At 48.7% G+C, this 15963-nt stretch overlaps 3 protein-coding genes; 2 read left to right on the top strand and 1 right to left on the bottom strand.

The window, feature by feature from the left end:
• Positions 1 to 464: 464 nt before the first annotated feature.
• Positions 465 to 1373, top strand: FFUJ_07513 (uncharacterized protein; the record flags this gene model as incomplete). The annotated part of the gene is made up of 1 exon (XM_023577774.1): positions 465 to 1373. The coding sequence occupies one exon, from the start codon at positions 465 to 467 to the stop codon at positions 1371 to 1373; it is 909 nt and encodes a 302-aa protein (XP_023430784.1).
• A 1281-nt stretch (positions 1374 to 2654) lies between these two features.
• FFUJ_07514 (uncharacterized protein) lies at positions 2655 to 5089 on the bottom strand (the record flags this gene model as incomplete). XM_023577775.1 has 3 exons in its annotated part: positions 2655 to 3185; positions 3245 to 3898; positions 4022 to 5089. The coding sequence occupies 3 exons, from the start codon at positions 5087 to 5089 to the stop codon at positions 2655 to 2657; spliced, it is 2253 nt and encodes a 750-aa protein (XP_023430785.1).
• Positions 5090 to 8932: 3843 nt separating this feature from the next.
• Positions 8933 to 10171, top strand: FFUJ_07515 (related to arabinose 5-phosphate isomerase; the record flags this gene model as incomplete). Its single annotated transcript, XM_023577776.1, has 1 exon — positions 8933 to 10171. One exon carries the CDS (start codon positions 8933 to 8935, stop codon positions 10169 to 10171), a length of 1239 nt encoding a protein of 412 aa, XP_023430786.1.
• Between the last annotated feature and the right edge of the window lie 5792 nt (positions 10172 to 15963).

A 15963-nucleotide genomic window follows, 5' to 3' on the forward strand; every position in this document is an offset into this window, starting at 1 on the left:
TCCTCCCCCCCAAACCTTAAAGCAACGGCCATCCACCGACCCTCCGGACTCCGACCGGCGTCTTGGAGGACCTGCCCGGCCCTTGTCGTCTATCCATCGTCAACGTTTTTATAACCGGCCAACGTCGCCACTCCTTTCACATTTGCCTTTGCCTGGTTCTTTAAATACAGAACTTCAACTTACACCCCTTCAACTGCTCATGAACGTGTTAGTGAGGCTCTCTCTTCACCAATATACATACAACCGACGCCGGTACAACATCGTCAACGCAACATAAGAGACAACTTCTTGGAGTGGATCACTTCCCCTCCTAGTTCACCGCGTCTCCTACGACATTGCATCACAGCAATTGTGAATATCTTCAAAAAGCACTACCATTAGCAACGCCACTTCCGGGCTTTGACCTCACCCCCATTTAGCATTTACCCAACGGATATATACAGCAGCATCTTTGCCAACCAACCATGGTTCAATTATTGGCTGATCCCGCATTCTCGCCCGCTGGAACTCCAACACACGAGCGCACTAATGGGCCTCTGATGAAACGTCCTGGCCCTGTCAGGACTGACTCTTCAACACCAATGACCAGGGAAGAACATGCCAAACGAATGCAGGAGCTCAACAAAAAGAGGGGACTGATGAGGGCACCCAGAAGAGGCTGGTCAATGACTGACTACCAAGGCGACCATGTTGCCGGGTCGCACTCGGGCGCTTCTCACATTGAGCGACAAGCACCCATCCCCGAAAATGAGTCGCCTCCTCCATCCACGCCTTACCAGCACTCAACTCCTGAGGTACCGGCCGAGGATAAAGCGGCCCAGCTTCCTCATCGACCCAAGTTGCCTCCTCCTCGTCGCTCATACTCTGTAATGGATTATGAACCAGTTCCTCAGACACAGCCACAACCCCCCAAGGATCACACACTGCTAGATCTTCCCTCTGAGCTACATTACACCATCTTTGATCACCTTGATCCCATTGACAGCGTTTGCTTCGGCCTCACAAACTCCAACTTCTACGAAATTCACCGACGACTCCACGGCACAGTTCCTCTCTCCAGCCGTTACTCTGGACCAAACGACATGGAGTGGGCTTGGCGAGGAGCTGGCCCCCTTGTCCACCGACATGAGCGACACCCTGAAAAGGAGGATCCTATGGGACAGATGCGTGTCAAGGGCCAGGTGTACTGCAGAAAGTGTGGCATTTCGCGATGTGAGCTGCATCGTCACCTCAAAGACTGGATGGGCGACGGTTACGAGTACTGCTCCATCAAGGAGGTGTTTGGCAAGCCCGCAGGAGAGGATGCAAAGCCATACTGCTACATGAAGTCGCCGAAAAACCCGCACCGATGTGGACGTCACGGAGGGAAGTAGGGTGCATTATGATGAACCTAGACGACAGCAAACTAAGATAAACGATATGATACGACAATTCACCCCCATGGGGGTATGACGAGATGAAAGCAAAATCCAAAGAAGACAACGCCCTGGATTTGCTTCATTTTTATTATTTTTATTATTTGGGGCAACTCTAAGAGCGTTACGATTAAAGATCTTTTGATTTCAGTGTGTATTCTCTCTTGAGAAGTGGGCATTTTGGATAATGGATAACGGATACTGCGATTTAAGTCAGATCATGGATAGCAAACATCAGGAGGGGTGGCACCAAAAAGGAAAGTGCGGAAAAGTGCGGAAAAGAACTTCCTCATATCATAACATGACGTAATGAAAATATTTCTGATATCATGAGCGTGCCTTTCGTTACTCCAAGGTCAATGAGACCGTCAAGACTGTGTTCCCTACCCTTGGGGGGGGGGGGGAATACATGGCCCTTGATGGGCTTGGCTTACACCAAAATTCGCTGGCGATCCACCGATTTGGGGTCCGTGTTTTATTCCCCCCCTAGCCTACTTACAGAAATTACACAGATTACACGGATATGTGGAATTACTCTAGAGCGGCAACTGCTAGGTATCGATCTACGGTAATAATTACCTCTGTAGTTGATTTGAGACGTCATGGACCACTCTTCGCAGCATACGCGCTTCGTCATTGAAATACGGGAGCTTGCACCTGATGATCTAATTAGTATGATGAAATATATCGGGAACATCTAAGGTAGGCGAAGGGAGTGTCATTCAAGCTTACTAGTAGTACTTTGCAGGCATGCTATTGTTAGGATCAGGGAGACAAAGAAATAAAATACCATAAACACTGAAATTTATCAAACTTTGTCGACTTTACAGTGTCACTAGAAAGGTCATTTTTGCAATGCTTTTAACTTTTTATACACCTGTCAGCTTGCTTCCAATAATACTTTCGAGGCCGTTGTGTGCACAAGGAGCTGTTGGTATGAATCTGTTCTCGCCGTATCTCTTTGTCTAACAGTTGTGAACCTGATCTTTACTCCTCTGGCCTGCTCTACTCTAATCTGACAGTTCATGCAACAATGCGCCGACCCAATACCCGAAAGAGTAAAATAAATAAAAAGAGAAGATGTTCGTCTGTATCCAAGACACATATCCCTTTATCACGGTGCAAATTACCCAATCCCTTAAACGCCGATCCCATGACAGGGATTACAAAACACCACTCATGATCTTGTTCCACTCCGGTTGATAGCAGTAAGAAATGCACGGCGAGTGCTGTCGTTGTTTAATCCTTCCACTTCGGTGTACAGTCCCCCTTGGCGTCGATCCAATCGTTGATGCCTTGCACAAACCAGCCACTCGTCCACTTCTCTTCCGGCTTTTGCTCTTTGCGAGGCTTGCCCCTCTTGAAACTCCTGGCGATGCAGCACACGTTATTGTGGTAACGCCATTGGAAACAGCGCCGGCCAGCGTGCCACTCCTTGCTGCCCTTCTTCTGACTGTAGCGGGACCTAATCATCTCGTTGCGTTCTTTGTCGTCCTTAAGATTGTAATAATCGTCTTCCGAAATATCGAGGTTTTCAGCCTCGCAGACCATAGCACAGTGCTCCTTGGATCGGTGAGCGTGTTGCTCAATTGCGTTCTTCTCATTTTCCTTCTTTTGTCGGCCCTTCTGGTGGTCAGTGGCCTTGCCCTGAGCTTCAGGACCAAATCCGATATAGCAGACATCGTCAGACAAGTTATCCCACTCGTCGTGCTCGGCCTCCAGCTGAGGAGCCCAGAACTGGTGATACATTTCTCTGATTTGGATGAACCCCTAACGTTGATGGTTAGCTTCCTTCTCTACAAACTTCAACATATTTCTGGCAAGCATACCTTTTTCTGTCGCGTCTTCTCGAAATGCCAGGCGTCGCTGACTTCCTCGGGATTCATGTGATGCATGGACAAGAGGGGCTCACACCAGTGATTGTTGCCAAATGGAAGGGTCATGGGCTTCTCGCCGTTGAACATTGGGTGTGCTTGTTTGACCTTCTTGCCGGTTTCCATGACAGCCAGGGACATGAGGTAATCACCACAGCATTCATGGGTAGCCATCATATCGTACTTGTGTGCCAAGTCAGGAATCTCAACCATCTTCCTCATGGTGTCTCCATGGATCACATAACCACTGCCGCCATGGGCGAATGGCTTCCCCTTGAGCATGGCAACACTACCGACGTACGGTGTCTCTGTGCCATTGACCCTGTTGCGAAGATACCACACGAGATTCGACCAGAAGACATAGGTGTCGGCTTCAGCAAACACGTACCACTCCTTGTTGGGACGCATCTCCCAGGCTTTCTCTACCATGTGGAGGAACTTGTACTTATCAAGATTCCAGCCTTCCTTCATGTTCTCGGTGCAGTACTGCTGAGCAATTGGGCATTCAGTTTGGGCTTTGTAGAGGTCAAATTCCTTGCGTCCTTTTTTGACGTCATCCTTCACGTCCTTGAGGACGTCGTAGATTTGGTACTTGTCGATTTGTTGGTCCTGTCCGGATTAGTTAGCTGCAACCCCTTATGGAACGGTGGCTTGATATAATTTCATCGGTAGCGCCAAAAAGAAGCCCCCTTGCGCCCCCCTTTGTGGGAGAAGAATGCTATGTTTACTCACCAGATCAGAAAAGAGAAGATAGTCATCCAGACACTGCAGACTCGTCAAGAGATGGGCCGGGAGCTTTGTAAATGCTTCGGTGGCACCGGTTTTCATGACAAGCATGATACCATCAGTGTTGGGAAAGCCATCACAAACTCCGGTCCAGTTTGATAAGGGACCCGAGGGAACATCCAAGTCTGCCGTTTGAGAAGGCATGAACTCGCTCGCGATGCTGGTTGTCGCGCTATCTTGATAAACTTGGGTCTTGGCCGCGCTATCGCCGTCTTCGTTCTTGTGGTCATTGTTGTTTTGCGACTGATCAGAGAGCTTGGTACCATCAGGCTGCTTGTCTCCCTTGTCCTTGTCCTCGGCCTTGTCATCGCCCTGCTGATGCTTGTTCTCGCTTTCTTCGGTCTTAATCTCACTGTGTGTAGGTTTGTGCTCGTCGCCTGAGGCTTTCTCATCGGCCTGGAGTTTTTTCTCGCCGGTCTGAGGCTGCGTGTTATCCTGTGGCCGATGTTCCTTGTCGGCCTCTTCGGGCTTGTTTCCATCCTCTTGCGACTTGGGTTCACCACTTTGTACAGCCTGCAATTCGGTCTCGCTGCTCTCGGGTTTCGTGGTCTCCTTTGGCACCTCGCTGTGGATCTGGTCGGTGCTTTGGGGTGTATCGCTGTCGCCATGATCAATCTCAAGAACCGCTCCGTCATCCTCTGCATCCTCTGCCTTCTTGTCGTCCTCTGGGTGTTGAGCTCCAGCAGGCTTCTCAGCGCTGGCGGAAGCTTCTTTATCTTTCTCGCCTGTGTATTGTGGCGAATCCGTATCGTATGGGTTCTTTTCGGCAGGCTCCTTGTCGTTCAGTATTTGGTTGGTAGTCGTCTCGTTGAGGTTGGCGACAAAGCCTTCTTCGACATCGTATGCGGCACCTTCATGGCTGAGATAATTGGTCAAATGTCCATAAACGCCCGGTGAATCGTCGCTGAGTCGATGGAGGGGTACAACAAGCAGCAAGGTCAGGGCGACGAGTGTTACTGTAATCAGCCTCCAGCCCCTGGGGGTGCTCCAGGCAGAGCTTAAGTGAAGGCCCATTGGGAAGAGGAGTAAACTGGTTATACAAGACAAAAACGCATGCAAGAAAGGATACGAGTATGAAAATACAAAAAAAATACAAGGGAGAGTGGCGCCTAGAGGCTATAAAGATGGAGGTAGGCTCTGAGAAAGAAAGAGAAAGATGATAGACGGGATGGAGGCTGAGGGCGGGACAGGGTAAAAGAGAGTGACGACAACCCAAGAAATCCGTCTACATACGGAACGGGAACCACGCTGTTTTGTGCAGCTAAGTTGGCATGGTTCTTTTCAAGAACCTCGCTCGTCTCGTCCGGCGACGTGTCGATAGATACGATCGTCTCCACATCAGCTTATCCTAACTCCTTGGCTTCCGTCGCATATTACACGTATGTACGTACGTACAGAGTATCTGGGTCTGGTCTACATAGCTATCTGTGCCCTTGGCTGCATGCGAATCACAAGTTATTTCTCGAAGGAAACAAAACTCAGCCAGGGCCCCTCCCTAGTCCACTAGCTACTAATCGCTAGTCAGGCCCAGGCTTGATGAGGCGTCCCCGTACAGGCCGGATGGGATTCATGGGAGGACAAGACGCTAGACATGCCTCCACAGAATGAGGTGAACGCACATGCTGACAGGAGTGGACAGCCTAACAGCTCGCGTACATACATGCTGTACTGTACGATTCAGGGGTGCTACATACATACCCTGCTGCCGTGACAGGCAAGGTAACAGCAGCTTTGGAATGGTCCATCTGGCGATCACCCTTTTCAAGGACCGAGCGCCCGCATTCCAGACAGTTTGAGTTTAATAGAATACCGCAATCCATTGCCGGTAAAGCTCCCAAGCTGCGTGTCTGGAGCGTTGGGCTTGGAATGCAGCTACACAAAAGCTTTTCTGCAAGCAGCACACAACGGCCCGGCTTGGAATTCAACCTCTACTTCTACCACTACCACGCGGCCAAACGGCATTTTGCGCAGATTGCTCACAGCGCCAGGCGTCGCCCCAATGCCAATAGTCAAGGTTGTGGCTGAAAGTCATGGCTTTTACGTGGCCCGAAACGGACAATTCGACATTGACCTGAAAGCAGCCATTGAATAATTACGTTAGAGATGGGGAAAATGAACCCTGGATCCAGACTTCGATAGTCTCTGATGAATATTGTTTCGTTTATACAGGTAGCCGCCGATAGTGTCACTATAGCGCCTCTCTGGTCGGCGTTAGAACATGCCAAGCGCTGGCTAGGTGGACTACTAAGGTGGGGTGTCCTTTGTCTTTTTTTTTTTTTATAGTTTTTTTTTAGTTAACCTCCCTAGCCTCCATCCTTTGCAGCTGTTAGAATGTTGGCAACAATGTGCCACCAAACTATTTCAGCCCCTGAGGCTTGCATTCAGACCCGTTGGGATCTTGGCTTGCAAGGCACATTAGTATCATTACTGGGCAGCTAGGGCTGACAATGTAATTAATTATTGTCAAACTCCCCCCTCGCCTTTTCTTGCAACAGGATCCACGGTAGTCGCCATCAACCTTTCTCATCAGCGGCTGCACAAGAACCCACGTTTCAGATGTGTCTGAAACTTGAGTCGACATCCATCTGAATCCGTCACGAACCCCAGTCGTGGCGATGATCATTTCGACTAATGCCGATCCGGCCATCAAGATCGGGTCTGGACAGCATATACTTTGGTCGAGAAACCTTGCTGTTCAATGGCCAGTCCAGAATTCAATCATTTCAACATGTCTTTGGATGATCTGGAGAAGCTATCGTGAACCTTAAATGTTCTGATTTTGGCAGATAGCTTACCTACTAACCTAGGCTGTAGCTTTTTTAAGGGTCCAGACTCTCTGACTCACGTTATCTTGGACCCGGAGACCATCAACGAGTTGATGAATACGGCAGTTAGTATGTACGGATACACTTGACTTCAAACGCGCCTGTTGTAGGTATGGCTTGGCCAGGCGGCAACGGAACAGCACAAATCCTCTTGGGTATGCTGTCAGTCCTTGCCATCAACGTTCTCTCTTGACATTGATCAACAACATCAGCTTTGTGTTATCCTTAAGACAGTAGACACATGTGATTGGCCATGCAGGCGGATTTGATGCATGTTGCAACGGGATCTATGTCTTACAGAAGAGGAGCGTCCGCATGAGATAGCACTGCAGGAACATGGGCCCTCAACTGTCTGACAATTCGAGAGGCCTATTCGGGGCAGCTATCCGCCAAATTTGTAAGAGTTACGTTGAGAGCCTGCAAATGGTTGCACAAGCCTCAAAGGTATGGCGATTGCATGTCGCAGTTTTCACTCAGGTCAAATAATTACTGTGATCGATTCAGTAACTTGTGTATCTGTGCCATACCTAAGGTGCCCAGGTCCTTTTCGTGCCCAGAGGCAGGTAACCTGTAGCTCACGTTGGTCTGCAAGGGTTACCTCATCAACGCATTTCCATTCATAGCCGAGAGTTGAGATTGAATTGGAAACTATGACAATCGATATGAGCTGGAACTCTTGTTCACAGGTAATCTTGATTGATAAGATGATAAGTAGCCGTCAACGATAAGAAAAACAGCAACGATCGACCCCTAGGTCTGGCTGGGGGAAGCAGCGCTAAGGATCTCATCAACCACGTGCTGGCATAAGGTAACCAATATCATTACCTAGGTACCTAGGTAGGTACGGACAAGAACAACGACTCTAAAGATCACAGTACGGATTTCGTCCTTTCTTCTCCCTTTTCTCGTGTGAATAGCCCAAACTTGACTCGCCTAGGAACTCGCCAATGCAGATGTCAGCGACGTTACTGTTTCAAAAACTCGATAACATTTGTTCAGGGACTCGACCTGCGTGACTTGCCGATCGAGGCATCATACCCAGCGCGAGTACATAATTACGGTCAACTGCTTTATTCAGCACGGCATTGAATCGCACCGCTTGCGCCATTCACTTCGAGTGGTCCCGAGCCGAGCGCTGGTTCGCCCATCGCTCTGCTTCATGGAATCATAGACTTTTGATTCCTCCCTAGACAGGGTCCCGATGCCCCGCCCCCCGCCGAGCAACAATCCGAACAAGAGAACCTGAACCGAGCGGCTATTGCGCCATCAATCGTCAATTCTATAACGAGGCTCAAGAATCGATGATGGAACGTTCATAAAAAACCAGGATTTTCCAACGTTGAAAAACTCTAAACGCGACACCACTGGTCTTCTTGTACTTGCAGGACTTCTCGATCTAAAGCAAATATCTAAGGAACTGCCATGGGAGGTTGACATGCAGTTCGGTACTCCGGATAGAGCCGGGCTCCTATCGCATCCACTCAATCCAGGGACTATGTCTAGATCGGGATTCTTGAAGTCGCTCGCAATCGGGGATCACAACCAATTGGACAGATACAAGCTCGCATCCTCCCCAGATCTCGCTTTCAGAAACGTAAGCTTTATCCATGACTCTGGCTGGGGATCGAGCAATTTCATTAAATATGCAGCCCACCGTTTGTGGTTTCTTTTCTTCAACATTATTATTTCCCATTTTCTCTGCCGGACGTCGAGTGAATTTTGTTCTTCAACCCAGTCTCTGAAGAAACACTCGACTAGTTTCTTGGAGTTCGTGTATAAAAGACCTCTATCTACATGTGATAAGGCTTTCGTGGGTTTTCAAGTCGCAACAAGAAAACTTGGAATAAGACCAGAGACCCTGCAATTGTAACCACAACACCAGCAAACAGCCAACGTTACAGTAAAGAGGCGCTGTGCCTGGTGAAGGAAGGAAAAGTTCCTCCCTCTCAATTCTGAGCGACTTTCCGCACCCAACACTCTCAGCTCATGTTCAACCTCTGAACCATCAACTCACATCAAGGGCCTTATAGACATGGCAAGCCTGTCGCAACCTGGCCATGGGCCAGTTCAGACGAGTGCAGTTGTTGTGCTTGGTGCCTCCTCATGCCTTGCAATACCTCCTCCCTCCCCTCCTACACCATCCTCATCACCACCAGGGGACACCTTCTGTGAACCCATTGACCCACTGAGTTTGGAACGAGAACTAAGAGGTGACTCTCCAATCAAGGACCAGCGTCTGCGAGAAGGGGTCCATGTGCTCAATACAGAGGCATTGGCCTTGAGAAATCTTTCGCGGCTTTATGAAACAGATTCTGTAGCCCGGGACGGTTTCAACTTGTCAGTCCAGGCTATCACCAAGCAGCAACGGGCGAATGGCAAACTCGTTGTTATTGGCGTAGGCAAATCAGGACACATTGGACAGAAACTCGTGGCTACATTCAAAAGTCTCGCCATTCACGCCGTCTTTCTTCATCCAACTGAAGCCTTGCACGGGGACCTCGGTATCATAGGGCCTAACGATACTCTGTTGTTCATCACGTATTCGGGCAAGACTCAGGAGCTGCTCATCATGCTGCCTCATATCGATGAGTCACTCCCGACTATACTTCTCACGTCGCACACTTCCCCGGAAACATGCGAGTTCATCAGTCACCGGCCCAACACCATCTTGCTCCCGGCCCCAATTCCAGAACCTGAGAAGATTTCATTTGGCGTTTCTGCTCCCACCACATCAACGACAGTGGCGCTGGCTCTTGGTGATGCAATTGCAGTTACGGCAGCCAAGGAGATCAATGCCAGCATTGCGGCTGTCTTTGCGAAGAATCACCCTGGTGGTGCTATCGGTGCTGCAGCTCGACAACCTCGGACCATCAAGGATATAGCAGTCAGTTGGCACGATATACCGATAGCACCAGAGTCAGAGGGGGTGAGCCTGGGGTTTGACTTGCTACGTGCTGGCCTCGATTCGGTCACTGGTTGGGTCAGAGTGCAAGATGGAGTTGCCTCTCCGGGTACAATAAGAAAGATTAGTAGAGACGACCTGAACAAGAGTTTGGAGGAGATTCCAGATGCCTCAATACCCAAGGCTTTGATGCTTTCGCTATCCTCAGAGACTACTATCCGTCAGGCACGGGACATCTTGAAGAACATGCAACTGTCACCGAATGACAAAAATCTGGAATGTGAGCGAGAATCTGCCATTGCAGTGATGGAAAGCGAAGAGATAGTGGGCGTCCTGGAAGTTGGTAGTCTCTTGGATTTTGAAGTATGATGCATCTGAGGACATGCATGGACGATATTTCTGGCTCCTTACACTAGGGGCTACACTTATGACTGGCAAGGCTAGATGCCGACGCATTATGGCAGCGCATTGGCGATTATTACTAGGAGTTATCATAGATGACTGCACAGCGCATCTTATGGGGAAATCGGCGTTCTATAGACAAGTTTACACATACACCCAGACCACGGATCATGAAATGCAAATTCATGATTTGCTATGACACATTACATTGCTATTCCAGGTCACATCTCTGCTCTTCTGAGTAGTGTGAGTGACCGACTTTCGTAGAGCTTAAAAGCGTATTCAAGGTCCTAACGAGCGTTCAGAATCATGTTCAAGGGCTTCCCAGATCAGTACCAGCACCTTTCACACTATCACGTGCATACATGTGGTATTGACATGCCGTTTTCCTCCGAATCTTCTAGATCTCCTTTATCCATGTATCCTCGACTTAGTCTTGTGACACTGGACAGGACATGAATGCTACCCTAGAGCCCAGTTGTTTATTTGGAATATACAACATGGCTTCCGTGATATCCTCAATTCGATCATGAGAACAGCCTCGATTGCCAAGATTGTGCTATTGAGTATGGTACTTAATTATCCACTGAGCTGTCGGAATAGACAGTGTACGGAAGATAGATATAAGAACCGGCAAGATTGTCCTTTTCAGTGATAGAGCAGCACTTTGAAGATAAGGATCGATCAGCCAAGATAACCAACCACCTTCCACATTAGTCCTTCATGATAGTTCATAGGTCACGTAGATCACTCTGACTTAGTTCATTGATAACAATCCTGCCAAGTTGGCGTTATCATATTGCTCTCAGCACAAAGGAGGAGATCGATAGTGCAAAAAGGGCCACATGTTCTGAGCCTAGGCGATGAAAATGTTTAGGCAAATTGGCCCAAGGTTGGGGGAACTCTGGACTGGGTTCACTTTGCCATCCTCTCTTCGGAAGTCTTAGGTTTCCTTGCTCCCTGAGGTGAACTCATTCGAGAACAGTCACGTCTCAGACCCCAAGACCAATATCAACTCAGATATCACAAGAAGGATCCAGGTTAACAGGTCACATGCTCAGCCATGGAAAGGACCCCCGGCCCTGCTTCAGATTACCTAGGGTTTGAGCAAGAACCCCACGTTGATTAGGTAGGTTTAGAAACATTGTTCTCCGGGGTCGTTACACCGTCGTTAGATAAGCTTGTTATGTCCCTTGACTCAGATGTTTGACATCAAACGGGGCTTTCGCTTCACACATGGGGCAAACGGTCACTGGACATCTTTCCCATCTTGGACAGCCAGGCAATAGCTCAGTAATACTTGTAACAACCTCATACATGCAAAATCACGCTGCATCGTGGGTCTTCTATTTATTCACGTGCTGGTCTAGTCATGTCTGAACCCTGTGAGCTGTTACAAGCCAAATCGTACAGCAGAAGACTCTCATGTTTCTGGTGAATAACAGACAGGTATTCAACGAGGTATTTCAGGTCTGATTTGCGCAAAAATTCAACCGAAAACTAACAAGCACAGGTCCTTATCTGGCCCTGAGAAGTAATGCTGGTAACGGTTTTGGGTGGTGAATTAGCATAAAGTTGCCATAGTCGAGTCATAGGTAGTTGCGGTAGCAGGGCCTGTTGAGTCATAACAGAGGGCAGCAATGCGAAACATGAATCAAGTGGACCTGGTGAGAAGTCCAGCAACTGCCTACTACCTACATGTAGGTAGTACCCACCAATTCATGAAGAATCTAGAACGTGACACTCACATGAAAAGAACATTTAGCAACTGCGTTGTGAATATAAGACATAGTATAGCGTGCCGTCCTACCCGGCCTCGATAGGTACATGTGAGAACTGAATTTGCGGGTGCGGGCGTGACCTATTACCGTTTTTGGACTGCGAATTGCATCTCATAAACTCTGCGATACGATGCGTTGCAATGCAACTCATGCGCACAGGCTGCCCATCGCCAGGGCGGTAGAACGGGTTGTGGATAGATACATGGGTTCGTACCCCTGGAGGCTTAATCCATCAGCGGCCAGGTACCTTTGGGAGGGACCTTTGCAGAGACTACAGACTCTTCGTAAACTGACCAGCGGGCTATCCTATCTTAGTTGATGGGCTGGCAAGCCGGCCCTTCACTCCTCACTGGGGCAGAGTCAGGGTGCGATGTAACGGGATCAAGTCTATCGCCAATAAGTTAATAAGGGAGGCTTGTCAGGCGAGATCCAAAGTGTCCTTAGACGAAGTTGCAGCACTCGGAAGTATTGATGGGACTAGTGCAACAAGATGCATCTGTCCAGACCGAGATCCCAATTCGGCAGATGTGCACGAGATTTACGTAGAAGCTTCAACGACTGCATGCGACTTGACCAATAGCATGTTGTAGAAAATTTCTTTTCTTTTTGACAACATGACACCCTCCCGGTGCAGGAGACTCACTAGCCCCTGTGGTGCAGAACCGACGATTCGCGCTGTTTCTCCCTCTGCTTCAGGGATTGATGCTCCTTTTGAGCCGATGTCGCCCCATTACGCCGAAGTGATAGCAGTTCCTTGAGACGGAATTTGCAGCCGCCTGCAGCTAATTTGTCGTTGGTCCGAGAAAGTTGAGTCCTTGGGCTGAGGTGGAACACCCAAGTGGATTCAATGGTGTTTTAGCTTATGTTCAGTCTTTGAGCCTCAAGGAATAGCGCCAAAGACCAACGTCTTCTGCCGTCTCTATTGGAGGCACCTGTACGCACGCCCAAACTGGTAGCGACGCTGAGAGGATGGCCTAGCACCTGGGGATTATTGTTGAACTAGCGACACTTGGGTATTTTGGGCGGATAAATTCGAAGGCGATCCGCATCGATCTCTGCAAGCAAGTGTCTTTGTCTGTATCATGAGTTACAGGCCCACAGTGCCATCATTCACAGCTGCATGTCTGTTTGTAATTCTTCTTATCCAAAGCATTATACTCTAATTTGTAGAAGAAGAAGGTCTCTTTGGGACCTCCCTTACATGGAGAGAAATGCAATCTGATCACGGAGCATTCAACTTCTGTGCTAGCAACTGAATTGTGGTTGTTCATGGTGAGTTGCTAATCGACTTGCTAATAGAATTGACTTTTAGGTTTGGTGGGCTTTTTTTGGTCCTTGATGGTGGAGAAGTTTTCTCTGGAACGGCGGCTTAAAAAGAGCCAAGCCTCTCCAAGTCGAAACGTGAGGGGAATCTGGAGTGATTATTTACTTACCCCAGCAGCGGCCAAAGAAAAGTCATCAATTCTGGCAGGGATACTGTCATCCCCATGTCCCACAGGCGCTCTACCATTGGGAGGGACCTGCCAAGCCTTATTGTCAACACGACAGAGCCAGTAGAGGTAGCACATGGTCTTTGCTGGTCTGGAGAATGGAGGAACTACTGTATTGCGCTAATGTTTTCTAAGCGAAGCATTATGGCGGAACAAACTTGGACTCCATGGCTGAAGAACACTGAAGAAGCCGTAGAAGTCGCGCATCATCAGTCAGACCGTTTTAGCTGCAGGCCAATGCCTATACTGAAATGATGTTGCACCCCATACGAAATCATCCAAGCCCTAGACCTGCACGATGATGGTCAAGACTAAGTTCGACCGAGGGAATGACGAGGGCACGCCACCGTCCATGCGAGCGAAAAACGATCCATAATATGACAGAGACAAGGATGCGTATATCCGTAATGCATGGGTTCTGTCTGGACTCCTTGTCTGGCGCCAACACATAGGGAAAAGCTGGACCAAGCCAAGTTTCCACAAGCCGCGGAAGCGAAGCGAAGCCAAGCTAAGAAGACGACAATATCCCAGAGAAGGTAAGGGTAGGGTAGGGTAGGCCAAGGTTGAGGACGAACATGCTATGGACATATGTAGATGCTTTCCAGAATCAAGCAATGGAATAAGCTTTCGAGTCGAGGCTAACTGCTGGCTGCTACGCAGTGTAATTAGCTGAGAGCTTTGGGTTTGAGCCGCCTCAAAGGCACTTCTTTTTTAAGTTCTCGCGTGACTAGTAACCATCACTTGGTCGCTACCGACGCTGAGGTAATGCCCGGAGGATCGGAGATGTCTTGCATAGGCACGCTCTAACTCGATACCACACAAGTAGTAGTGAAAGTGGCATCACTGAGGGAATCATTGACGAATGCTACAGTCTCGGCTGTCCTGCACTGTGCTCTTCTTGATTACTGCAATCTGCATGTCGTTATTCCGCATAAAATTCTCAGCACTGGCGACGTCTTGGTGTAGAAGCGCCCAGATACTCGATGCGCCCAATGCAGTGTAGGTACTAACCTACTTTCATCTCAAGCACCTGTCATTGCCTCTAGGTTCCTACTTGGCTGAAGAAAAAAAGGGTGGCTACGGCTACGGCTACGGCTGCGGCTGCGGCTAATACCCGTACGGCACAGTACAGACAGGTGTGTCGGCAACCCATTGATTCTGCACAAAGATCCATCGATCATAACTAGGTAATTAATTATGAATGAGTGGCTACCAGGCCTCGACTCACCCGAGTGGTTACGCAGCGTGCGGCGGCCACTTGACAAGTCGTGTTCACGGACCAAGATATGTATGTACGTCCGGATGATATGGATGAGAAAAGAAGGGCGTGAAGAGTTTCGCATCCAGGTAGGTAACTTGACGAGGCATTGTTATGTTCTCACCCGTGCCCTGCCAACTTACCTATCAGTTACGGTATTGGATGGTACGTAATGGGAGGAACTGGGCTCCGTATTCACCGAGTTGCTATAGTGCCTTGCCTACCTGGAGTAAAGTTTAAGGGAGGTCGGCACAATAGCGGTAAGATTGGGCTGTATCCAAGGTACTAGGTAGGTATGAATGTTTAATTCGAATTTCACTGAAAGGTACCTACTGAACTTATCAACAAGAAACTTAATTAGCCGGGTGTAGGCAATAATGACTGGCCAAGGTACAGTGAGATGATAAGGTGGCACAGTGTGTAAGAATACTGATACCGACAGAGATAGATAGACCTCTTACCTTAGTACTTATTAGGTACTTGAGTTGAGGTGATTGGACAATTACTTGAGAGATGCGCAGGTTCGAGCATCCTGCACAGTAGTGGCTAGTACCTTATGGCCTGATGCTTGACAGCTCGAGTAAACAGTTACAGAGGTGCTTGTTGCAATTCATGCGTAAAATAACGGAAAGAAAGGATTATCACGTGCCTGTAGCCCAAAGGATGACCAAGTACTACCTACTAACCCATGCACATACCGTATGCTTGTATGCCGTGGCCACCACGTTTCCCAAGTTTTCTTCCACCAAACTCAATTTCTGATGTGCCGAAGCCCAAGAGCCGAGACTTCATCTGTACATGGCCCGACCTCGCAGTTTAACTTGGCCGCTAGCAAGCAAGAATAACAAAGTTCTCCGCGGTAACCATACTGTATGTACTTGCTGTATAGAATGCTACACCTGAAGATTACCTAGACATTCTTTTGCTAATGTTCGTTATCGTACAATAGCTGGCTGTTTGTTATCTTTACCCCTCAGTGTTTCCTTCAGTGTCCGTACTTTAATGCTGCTAAGCCGAGGCATGATGGGTTCCCTGCAGATTATTGCCAAAAGGTCCAGATCATGGCAACGATACCTAGTTATCAGATGCATTCCGTCTTATCAAGTATCCGGTTTCCAATTGTTCGCTACGACGACACACAACGTCTGGACGGGGACCCAAGACCCTTGAGGCTTGATCCTTCTGGCCCCTCCCGAGCCCAGTCCCTCACCTCGTCCCTCCGTCCCTCCA

The sequence above is a fragment of the Fusarium fujikuroi genome, chromosome FFUJ_chr05 (assembly GCF_900079805.1).
Source record: "Fusarium fujikuroi IMI 58289 draft genome, chromosome FFUJ_chr05".
Lineage (NCBI taxonomy): Eukaryota > Fungi > Ascomycota > Sordariomycetes > Hypocreales > Nectriaceae > Fusarium > Fusarium fujikuroi.